This window comes from Caretta caretta, chromosome 14 (assembly GCF_965140235.1).
Source record: "Caretta caretta isolate rCarCar2 chromosome 14, rCarCar1.hap1, whole genome shotgun sequence".
Classification (NCBI taxonomy): Eukaryota; Metazoa; Chordata; order Testudines; family Cheloniidae; genus Caretta; species Caretta caretta.
Genome location: NC_134219.1, coordinates 30,848,403 through 30,859,831, shown reverse-complemented (window position 1 = coordinate 30,859,831; position 11,429 = coordinate 30,848,403). Strand labels below are relative to the sequence as shown.

The window sequence follows — 11,429 nt, the reverse complement described above, 5'->3', positions numbered from 1 at the left end:
TACAGACATCCAATCTGGATGTGTCCTCTCTGTCCACTCATTAACATGGTGCCTTCTATGCATCATGCCTCCTTAATGCTGAGATGAGCTGCCTGCTCCTAGGGAATGTGGTTCCCCGCAGAGGGAGGGTCTGGGGCAGCGGGCTGCAGTGCAATCCTTTTTATTTATTTGAGTAATTTTCATAAAGAAAAAATAATCCTGTTTATTTATTTATTTGATTGATTAATGTGCATAAACATAAATACAATAAAAATATAAAAAGGGAAGTGACTGACAGCTTGACTGAGTTACCAAACACTGCATGTCTCACAGGACAGCCAGTAACATTATTCACTCACACAACTGCACAACTTTTCCAAGCTGCTAAATTAGACCAGGCAAAATCCGACACTATTACACATACAGAACGTGCTGGGGGAATCCAGGCCCTACAACAGCAATTCCCCGCCCCAGTGCAGGACACTCAGGGCGTCCCTAGAAAGGGATTGCTGAGATTTACGATGCTACTTTTTATCTTCTGGGTAACACATTAGAACCCGCTCTGAGTAAGTTGTGGCGTTGCTTCATCGAGTTAACTTTTTTTATCCTCCCTGGGACCTTTTAAATCACCGGCCCCGGACAATTGACCCTTCCCCCCCCCCCCCACCCCCCAACCCCGTCGGCGGGCCTGGGGTGACGATACAATAAATAATCACAATAACTGACACAGGTCAAACCTAATGTTGCCGCTGTCGCTAGGACCCAGGAGGCGCCGAGCAGGGCGATCCCCAGGGTCACGCAGCCTGGCCGCAGGAAGCGAATTGCAGTCTCTGCAGTGACTCTGTTACGGTGCAACCCACCTTCCTTGCAAGACCCCAGAGCCTCGGCTGCTGCCGCTGGGGACCCTAGAGCCCTGGCTGCAGGCGGGGGAGGTTTCCTATCGAGGGAGGAACATTCCCGCTGCTCCCCTAGAGACTCTCTTAGTGCAGAGACCCCAGACTGTCCGGCCCCTCCTTACTGGACCCAGGGCCCTGCTCCCACGTGGAGAGAAGGTGAGACCTGCCCCCCTCCCCAGGGAGCGCTGCCCCCAGAGCAGCCTGTCTGCAGAGGCAGGGGGATGCCCCAGGCTGCTCCCAGCTGGGCTGGCTGCGATTCCCTGCACTGGGCAGAGGAAAGCTGGCTGCCAGCTCCCATGGTTTGCAGTGAGTGGGTGGAATGGGGGTGGGACAGAGACAGGTTGGGAGCCGGAAGGGGGATGAAGACGGGGAGGGGGCTCTGAGAGCCAGAGGGAATTGAGGGGGTGAACGGGGTGGAGGGGGACGCCGAAGGGGGGCTGAGGGAATACCCGGGAATTAGGGGGCAGGGGGGAATTCTGGGGTACAGAGCTGGAAGAGAGGGAAACTCGGGGGGGGGGGTAAAGGGAAGGAAAGGGGGATATGAGGAGAGGGGCTGTGGGGAGGCTGGAGAGAAAATATGAGAGCAAGCAGAGACTGGCTGGGGAAGGGAGAGCCAGAGGGTAGGAGAAGGGAGAGCGGAGGGATGGTGAGAGATACAATGGCAGCTCCCCCAGCCCATGGGGTAGGAGGCTGCCACGCCCAGCAGCCAGTAGGGAATATTTCCCCCTAGACATGGTCAAACAAGCGGTGGGGGGGGGGGGGGGGGGTAGCGGATTTCCCCCTAAGGGCTCAGAATTTACAAGGCAAATATTCCCCCCCACACACACTCTGCTCCTAATGTAGTCTTTGTTTTTTTAAGACAATCTCATTATCTGGGGGGTCTGCCTCCTGAATGATAAATGTTTAGAGCTGACAGGACTGAACAGGGTCCTGCTCTGATTTCTGTGTCAAACCAGAGTCACTGCTAGCGACAGCAGGCAAGGAATCCAACTGGTATTTGTTTTGGTTTGATTCAGGTTCAGTTCCATTCAATAGGTTCGGTTTTTTTTCTGGTTCAAGCCACCCAAAGAAACAAAATTAGAAGTTCAGTTACCAGTTTAAATCCTATTTCAATCTCAATGGAGGTAAATCCATGAAAGAGAGCTGCAACTTAAAATGGAAACTGTTTTGATTTTTGATTATTTATTTTGTAATTTTAACTTTACATGAGTTTTCCTAGTGTATTTGTGTTGTCAAATATAAATGATTATTTTCCTAAACAATGTGTTTGAGAAACCCAAAATAACATATTTAAACATTCACTTTGTCATATTGGACCTCTGCAGTGAAAGGATACATTTGAGGTCTGGAAATTTTCTTTTGATGCTCACTTGTGTTGCTGGAACTGCCAGTACAATTTTTGCTATTTGATATAGCGTGAGCATGACATTTTTCCGATGTTCCCAGTAGTTCGGTATGTTTCTTTCTTATGGAGATGTGGCCCATCTGCGAATAAATCAGGAGTTGGCCCAATCCTTTTTTGGGGCTTTCCTTCATCCAGATATCGCTTCCTGTTTGGAGATTTCACAAGAAGTTCCAATTCATCTTTCAATTTCAGACGTGTCTGACATTGGTTCTGTAACATCATTATTTCTGACTCAGACATTTCCATCTACATCCATGTTCTGGTGTAATGAAATTTTGCCTTGACTTTGTCCGGTGCTGACAGTGGGGACTGATATCTAGCATCAAGATATATGTATGAGAGAAACTATCTATCTGGGGTAGGGGTGGGAGGGTTGGAGGCGGGTATCAGACAGTGCCCTGGAGGGGTGGGAGTGGGCCCTGCACCTGGCTTCAGTGGGGAAGGGAGTTTGGAGCATGAACCCTACCTCAAGTGGAGCAACTAGAGGGAGGAGCTGCCCCAGGGGCTGGGGATGGTGGGAGGAGGCCTGTCTAAGGGGAGAAGGTTGGGGAGCCATTACCTTTGCCCTTGGACTTGAACAGTTATGAACTTCAGGGCCCAGGGAGCATCCCACCCCTTCTCTCCCCACGGAGCCTTCTCAGAGGTGGCTCATCTACCTCTGGTCCCCCTTCTGCCTCCCATGGTGTGCAGGCAGCTCCCAAGCTTCCCCTCTCCCTCCCTGGTCTGGTGGTTGTCCCCTGTCTCTTCTCACTATCCTGGTGCCCGCTGTTCTGGGGCAATCACCAGCCTATTGGCTAGTTTGCTGTGTCTCTTAAATGAAACTAAGATCTCTGTTGGTTTTTTGTTTTTTTTTTTTTAATAATGAGCTTAAAAAATGCTGAATCTTTATTTTAACTGGTAACACCACTGCTTTTTGTTCAGTTCCGTTGAGGTTGAGTTGGGAAAACAAATTTATGATTCAGATTCAATTCTAGTTAATGTATGAAATACCGGTTTGAACTGGTTCTCCGATTCCACTATGAGTCCAGATGGGCATATGAGATCAGCATTGGCCTGACTGTCCCTGGGGGCTGCAGGGGCAGCACAGGGCGGCTTGGTCATTAGTTGTCCCCAGCAGAGGGCTCTGGTAATTGCTAAGGCCAAAGAGGTCAGTCAGTGTCAGTCTCTCTCTGTGCTCAGGATACTGGAACCCTAGAGCTAGCTGGGCTTCCTGGGGCAGATGCTGCTGCCTCCATTGTGATCTGGGAGCCCGGGCTGAGCAGCTGCTGCTGCAGAGCAGATCTGTGCTGGGACAGACCATCACTAAGGCCCTCTCTGTGCCCAGCCGAGGGAGTGCTTCCTCCTCTGGCTGGAACTATCCCCCGGGGGCAGCTCCGGGCTTTGCTGGCATCGACTCCTGAGTCAGAGACTGCAGGTGATGAAATTGACCTCTGGGGGTAAGTGCAGGGGGCAGGCAGGAAAGTGACTCTGCACAAATGGCCCCTTGTTGGCCCATCTCTGCTCCCGGGTGTCTGCGAGTCCCAGAGCTGCTGCCCCCAACACACCCAGGCTCACACTCCTGTTAGCAGTGACAGTAGCTATTGGAGAGGAAATGCTCACAGGAATGGCAGGACAGGAATCAGCTCTTCCATGCAGAAGGGAGAGGGGAGAGACTGAAAGTGGCAGCAGGAGCAATAAGTGAGGAGGGAGGTTCCAACCCAGTTTCCAATTCAGATTGACTTTCCTGGGAAGAAGGTGAGGAGCAGAGAGAGGAAAAGCCCAAGTCCTGCCTCTGCCTAGTCCCCGCGCTGCTGGGGGAATGTGCTGCCCTGGAGACAGTGTCAGGGGGGATTCCCCAAAGTGGAGCTTTTGATTCTGCTCTTTTCTAGCATTTGGCTTAGAGACTCTGTTCCTGGGAGGGTTTAAAAGTGTCTCGTGGATTTAGTCCTGGTGGGAAGGGTCAGGTCTGTGTTGTATAAAGGTAACTGAGGTTTTCCCAGCATGGCAGAGTCTAGAGTTTCAGAGTAACAGCCATGTTAGTCTGAAGCTTATGCTCAAATAAATTGGTTAGTCTCTAAGGTGCCACAAGTACTCCTTTTCTTTTTGAGAGTCTAGAGTGTCTTGTCTGCAGGGAAAGAGCCTGGGGGGAATCGAGGTGTGAAATGGACTAATGCTAATTCAAAAACCTCCCCAGTTGCCCTTCTCACCCTGACAGGCTGCAGAATAACGACCCGTTTTGCTCCAGATCATCCCATCTTCCTAGGGTCCTGGGCAGGGAAATGGCTGTGGTGGATCCAGCTCAGGTAGGGGATTTTGGGGGGAACTGCTGGGGAAGGTTGTTGTAAAGGGGGAGGGGGAGGAAATACACAGGGTGAGACAGGGAGGGGGACAGAGTACGATAAACCTGCTGGGACATGCTCAGCCTAGGGCCTGATTTATTAACAGGCCCATTGTGGGACCAGGGGGTGAAGAGTCCCCCATTTCTGAAACAGGAAACAACCCCCTGGATAGGGCTGGGGAAACAGGCTAGAGTGCTGGAGCCTGAACCCATCGGCAGAGACTGCGATGAAATACAGAGGGAAGGTGTTGGGATTCCTGTCCCCTGCACATAGCTCTGCTTCCCATGTTAGCCTGTGCCTTGTAGGTGTGTGGCAAATGTGAAAACCCTGCCCTCCTCTGCTGAGAGGGACAAGGAGCCCTCACCACCTCTCTGGTCCCTGCAGCCTCCTGGCCACTCTGAGCGGGGGGGAGTGATATTCTCCTCTCGCGCTCCCAGAGCTGTCGTATTATTGTGCTTCTTCCCACAATAGTGGGATTGTGGCTGGGGCAGCAGGTACTGAGTGGGGAGCACCTGTTTTTTCAGATGCCGGTGACCTTTGAGGAGGTGGCTGTGTACTTCACCGAGGGGCAGGGAGCTCTGCTGGAACCCGGTCAGAGAGCCCTCTACAGGGACGTCATGCAGGAGAATTATGAGACTGTGACCTCGCTGGGTAAGGATTCCTGTCCCCTCAGCAATTTGAAGCCAGGGGCTTGCATTTCTGCATCTGGTCAGGTTCTTCCCTGATCAGTTACATTAGAGGGGAATGGGTCACATAGTCCACAGCTCCAGTGTGTGAGAGAGCCGTTCACCTCCAAACCCCTTACAATGGGATAGGGGAGTCATGAACCTGATGGACATGTTAATTCATCCCCATCCCATCAGCTTTCACAGGGGCAGGAGCAATGTGTTAACCTATCTGCATTAATTCTCACTCACACACAAGATCTCTATGCACCTCCTTCCTGGGAGTAGCTCCATCTGTGGGGAGGACTCTGGGCTCTGGAGGTTTAGATGTATGCAGGGGTATAACACCAGAGCTGTGTGTGCCTCAGAAAGTCCCCCAGAGCACACATCCTGATAACTCCTAGAGAGGGGTTGACAACTCCCCCTCCCCCAGACATCGGCCTCTCCCAAGGGGACTCAGTGACCATGTTCCCATCTGTTCAGATCCCACAACCCTCCAGCAAATCATGGGGTCAGTTTAAACTCAAGATGTGCCCTTTGTGACAAATAGTCCACCGATCCTCAGTGCTCTCTTATCATGCCTGATTTCATCCCCTGAGCAGGACTCCCCATTCCCAAACCTGATCTGATCATCCAGCTGGAAGCAGGGGAAGAGCCGTGGGTCCCAGATCTCCCGGCCTCCAAGAAAAGGAAGATCACAAGAGACACCTGCACAAGTAAGGAGTCAGTGACTCTGACAAAGAAACTATACGGCAAGTGAAGGAAAAAGCTGAAAATCCGAGCCCCCTCAGTTCTGCCTCATCTCACCTAGGTCAGGCTGTGGTCAGCAGGTGTCAGGTCATCATGGCAGATACAGCTCATAGATTCCCACCCACCCTGTTAGCTGTCAGGAGTTTTTTCCATGACTTCACTTCCCTGTGAATGTTTGGATGGGATTTGGGAGCAGAATACAAATTCTCAGTCTCCCCAACAGTTGCTGAGTTGTGTTTTCCCTCTTTGTATTCCCCTTTCTGTCCTTTGTACTAACCCAGGCAATGACTCCTGCCTATATTCTCTCTCTCCCCCAGCAGGTGATGAGACAATGAATGAGAACGAGGACGAGAATCCACTGCAGGAATGTCCTGAACAAGTGGAACTCCAGGGGACCTTATTGAGACAAGGTGAAGGGAATTTTTCCCAATGCTTGGAACAGAGAAAAGCCTGGAGTAATTGGCACAGGTCAGAGAGGAAGCTGGGAAACTGCCAAAGGAATAAAGTGTATGAATCTATTGAATGTGGGGAAGGAGGCAAGGATCCCAAAGAAACCACAATTCAGCAGACAAATGAGAATGAAAAGAACGCCTATAAATGCTTGGACTGTGGGAAAAGCTTCAGTCATCGCTCAAATCTTACTAGACATGGGAGAATCCACACTGGAGAGAGACTTTATAAATGCTTAGACTGTGGGAAAAGCTTCAGTCGGAGCTCAAATCTTATTAGCCACAGGATAATCCACACTGGAGAGAAACCCTATAAATGCTTGGACTGTGGGAAGAGCTTCAGTCAGCGCTCAGGCCTTATTAACCATGGCGGAGTCCACATGGAAGAGAACCCCTATAAATGCTTGGACTGTGGGAAAACCTTCAGTCATCGCTCAAATCTTACTAGACATGGGAGAATCCACATGGGAGAGAGACTTTATAAATGCTTAGACTGTGGGAAAAGCTTCAGTCGGAGCTCAAATCTTATTAGCCATCGGATAATCCACACTGGAGAGAAACCCTATAAATGCTTGGATTGTGGGAAGAGCTTCAGTCGGAGCTCAAATCTTATTAGCCACAGGATAATCCACACTGGAGAGAAACCCTTTAAATGCTTGGACTGTGGGAAGGGCTTCAGTCAACGCTCAGGCCTCATTAGCCATCGGATAATCCACACTGGAGAGAACCCCTATAAATGCCTGGACTGTGGGAAAAGCTTCAGTCGAAGCTCAAATCTTATTAGCCATCGGATAATCCACACTGGAGAGAAACCCTATAAATGCCTGGACTGTGGGAAGAGCTTCAGTCAGCGCTCAGGCCTTATTAACCATGGTAGAATTCACATGAGCAAGAACTCCTATAAACGCTTGGACTGTGGGAAGAGCTTCAATCAGCACTCAGGCCTTATTAGCCATGAGAGAACCCACACAGGAGAGAGACCCTATAAATGCTTGGACTGTGGGAAAAGCTTCAGTCGGAGCTCAAATCTTACTGCTCATAGGAGACTGCACACTGGAGAGAGACCCTATAAGTGTTTGGACTGTGGGAAAAGCTTCAGTCGGAAGGCACATCTTATTAGACATGGGAGACTCCACACTGGTGAGAAACCCTATAAATCTGTGGTTCTCAAACTTTAACAACCCGAGGACCCCCCTTTAATTGAAAAATTTTCAAGGACCCCCGCAAGCCCACTGCTCAGCCACAGGCTCCGATCCCACTCCACCCCTTCTCCCAAGCCCCCACCCCTGCCCCTCCTCTTCCCTGCCTCTTTCTGCCTCCTCCCTCAAGCGCACTCTGTCCCCACTCCTCCCTCTCCTGCACACTGCTGAACAGCTGTTTTGTGGCATGCAGGAGTGACTGGGAGGGAGGGGGAGGAGTTGATCAGCGGGGACAGCATCCCCGGACATGACTCGTTGACCCACTGGAGTGCCCTTACGGACCCCTGGACCCCAGTTTGAGAAACCCTGCTATAAATGCCTGTACTTCAGGAAGAGCTTCATTTATTGCTCAAGTCTTAATTAACCATGAGAGAAACCATGCAGGAGAGAGACCCTATAAATGCTTGGACTGAGGTAAAAGCTTCATTCAGCACTCGGGCCTTATTAACCATGGGAGAATCCATATGCGGTAGAGACCCTAAAAATGCCTGCAGTGTGAGAAAAGTTTCAATGCACCATCAGCCCTTATTATACATCAGAGAACCCATAGAGGAGAAGAACCCTATAAATACTTGGATTGTGGGACAAGCTTTAATCATTTCACATCTGAGAACACACACAGGAGATAAAACCTGTAAGTGCCTGCACTGTGGGAAAAGCTTCAGTGAGAGCTCAAATGTGGACACAAGAATAAATGGATATAAACTGGCAATCAGGAAGTTTAGACTTGAAATTAGACAAAGGTTTCTAACCATCAGAGGAGTGAAGTTCTGGAACAGCCTTCCAAGGGAAGCAGTTGGGGCAAAAGACCTATTTGGCTTCAAGATTAAACTTGATAAGTTTATGGAGGAGATGGTATGATGGGATAACATGATTTTGGCAATTAATTGATCTTTAACTATTCATGGTAAATAGGCCCAATGCCCTGTGATGGAATGTTAGATGGGATGGGATCTGAGTTACTACAGAGAATTCTTTCCTGGGTATCTGGCTGGTGAGTCTTGCCCACATGCTTAGGGTTCAGCTGATCGCCATATTTGGGGTCAGGAAGGAATTTTCCTCCAGGGCAGATTGGAAGAGGCTCTGTGGGTTTTTCACCTTCCTCTGCAGCATGGGACACGGGTCACTTGCTGGAGGATTCTCTGCACCTTGAAGTCTTTAAACCATGATTTGAGGACTTCAATAGCTCAGACATAGGTGAGAGGTTTATTGCAGGAGTGGGTGGGTGAGATTCGGTGGCCTACTTGTGCAGGAGGTCAGACTAGATGATCATAATGGTCCCTTCTGACCTTAATATCTATGAAATCTTATTATACGTAAGACAATCCACACAAGGGAGAAATCCCATAAATGCTTAGGTGATGGGGAAAAGCTTCAGTCCTAGATCATACCTTACTAAACATTTCAGAATCCACATGGCACAGTATCTACAAAATACCTCAACTGTGGAGAAATTTTAATTTGAAGATCAAACCTTACTTCGCATCAGACAATCCACATGGGAGAGAGAACCCATAAATACTTGGATTCTGGGAAAAGCTTCAATAACTGCAGGGAAAGATTCAGTCTAACTCACACATTATTCCCCATCAGATAATTCACAGAAGAAAGAGCTTGAATGTGGGGGTACCTTCTTTTGGTGCTCACACGGCATCAAGCATCAGCAAATCCAAACAGGGAGGAGCCCTCTCAGATCTGCTTAGCATGGAAAATGCTTCAGTTGGAGCTAACACCCCATTGAAAATCAGAGACTCCGCCACACAGGAGAGAAATTCTCTCAGTGCCCTGACTAGGGTTGACCATAGTAAAAACTCCATTTCCTAATTCCCACACACAGCAGTGGCATTTGGCTCCCAGGTATCCAACTGCCCATCTCTGGGGACAGGTTCCAGCAGCAGCTGACCCTTAGCTGTTCAGGGACCCTCTGGCTTTGCTTGGTCTAAGAAAACCCCAGGCAGAGAAGTCCTTATCAGCCCCTCTTCCCTGCTGCAGTCCTGGCTGCTGAACTGATGGGCCTTCCTGCCTCCTGGGAACCTGCTGAGGAATGGGAGAGAGAAACTCCTCCGGAAGCTCCCTCTGCCTGGATGAAGTTCTCTTCTTTCCTTTCCCTTCCCTGATGTGATGCCCCTCCCATGGAGGCTAGGAGAGGGATATTTGAGCCAGGCCCAACATTCACCCTGAACACCTTTCCCCACCCCCATTTTCCTGCAGCCCCTGAACTGGTTTCCTCCACTTACCTGGAGCTGGTACCTGCAGAGTGAGTATCCCTGGGGCTGACAACTCTTCCCCTCCCTAAATTCCTGAAGGTGCTGGATTCCGGGGAATCAAATGTGAAGGGACCAGGAGGGATGGGTTTTGGGGAGGAAACTGCTCTATCGGCATATAGAGATAAGCCCAACGGATGTGAAGGGCTTCAAAATATGCTTGCTTGGAAACTAACCCCAATAAACATTTCATTGTTTGCACTTCGGACTTCTGGTCTGCTTTCTGTCTATGTGACAAGAACCAGGGGAGAGGGTGAAGGGAAAGCCCTCTACCAGGGAGTTTGAGTATCACTGGTATTTAAATGTCAGATTCAGGTACCTAAAGTGAAAGTAGTAGCTGGGCACCAAAATCTTTTTGTGGCTTTAGCCCCTGGTACCTAACCTGTTTTGGAAACCCCGCTAGACCCCCATTTGCTTCATCAGGTGCTTAATACCTTTAAAAATCCAACTCTAAGTCATTTTTGAAAAAATGCTTTTGAAAAACTTACCCAAAATGTAATAGGCTTTCAAAATCAGTTTAATATAATCTGGGTCCATAAGCAGTAAAATACCTTCATCGGAACAGTATGGGGCTTTGAATGGTGTCACTTCATGGCAGGGTCTGACAGTCAGTGCTAAATGTCTGAACAGACCCGTTGTTAATGATTATTGCTAAAGCCAGTAACATTGACTTTTCTCATAAAATGTGTTCAGCACTCTAGAAGCAAGTGCTGTAATTGTGGAGAACACGCTGTATTTGTCGCACATAACAGAAGTTGAATACCTGCTTTAGGTGCAGAGTTTCATTCTCTCAGCAATCGGGAGATGCTGTCCCCTCCCCTCATCATTCCTCTTGGGGCATCACTCGTAGCCTTTTAGATTTCAGGGTCGCTCCTCACATTTATAAAATCATTACATTGGCTGTTCTGCATATTGAGATTGTAAACTCTTTCCCTTAGGAGCTGTCTCTCATGATGTGTATATACAGTGCCTAGCACAATATAGACTTAGTCTTCTGTGGAGCTTCTGGCTACTGCTGTATTACAAATAACCATGGTATTCACTAAGACACAATTATTTTGTAACCAGAAAAGAATGAATTTGGGGAAAGTTGTGGTATGAGGAACAGGCCGAATATCAACAGAGAGAGACTCCCAAACCCAGCAATCTCTAGTTCCAGTCCTGCAAAATCTTAGTCACATATTTAATTGTACTGCTACCAATAGCCCCATTGATTTAAATGTGTCTGAGCTAGAATAAGGCAGGTGGTAAGGCTGAGAGAGGTGGGGTCTTGGTCAGAAACACAGCTCAGAGATCAGAAAAGCTTTAGCCATAATAGCTAGATAATATGGCTAAAGCGATTCTGAAAGCACCAATAGCTTACTTTGACAGGATGTAGCACAGATTTATTGAGGACTTAAGGAGACAAAAGATCTTTTGCCAGAAGGGTCCTTTTTATTTTATATAACCTTTCTTTTCCCTTTGTCATGAGATCTTTGTGTTGTGTGAATAATGAAAACTATCA

General features: G+C 48.8%; 1 protein-coding gene across 4 annotated transcripts; it reads left to right on the top strand.

Moving 5' to 3' along the window:
* Positions 1 to 788: 788 nt before the first annotated feature.
* LOC125621778 (uncharacterized) lies at positions 789 to 10,126 on the top strand. 4 transcript variants are annotated; one of them, XM_048819064.2, is made up of 5 exons: positions 789 to 1,031; positions 4,475 to 4,562; positions 5,123 to 5,249; positions 5,866 to 5,979; positions 6,331 to 10,126. In XM_048819064.2, exons 2-5 carry the CDS (start codon positions 4,539 to 4,541, stop codon positions 7,638 to 7,640), a joined length of 1,575 nt encoding a protein of 524 aa, XP_048675021.1. In that variant the 5' UTR covers positions 789 to 1,031; positions 4,475 to 4,538; the 3' UTR covers positions 7,641 to 10,126. The 4 variants fall into 4 exon arrangements, with proteins under 4 accessions (XP_048675021.1, XP_048675022.1, XP_048675023.1 ...); XM_048819065.2 differs by having other exon boundaries at positions 4,454 to 4,562; XM_048819066.2 differs by lacking the exon at positions 789 to 1,031 and having other exon boundaries at positions 2,692 to 4,562; positions 6,334 to 10,126.
* The last annotated feature ends 1,303 nt before the right edge of the window (positions 10,127 to 11,429 follow it).

What these genes read in the sequence shown, in the direction of transcription:
- LOC125621778 (XM_048819064.2), top strand. Translation starts at nt 4,539, where the DNA reads ATGGCTGTGGTGGATCCAGCTCAG. An exon ending in CTGTGGTGGATCCAGCTCAG is followed by an intron (nt 4,563 to 5,122) that starts GTAGGGGATTTT and finishes CTGTTTTTTCAG; the next exon opens with ATGCCGGTGACCTTTGAGGA. An exon ending in CACAAGAGACACCTGCACAA is followed by an intron (nt 5,980 to 6,330) that starts GTAAGGAGTCAG and finishes TCTCTCCCCCAG; the next exon opens with CAGGTGATGAGACAATGAAT.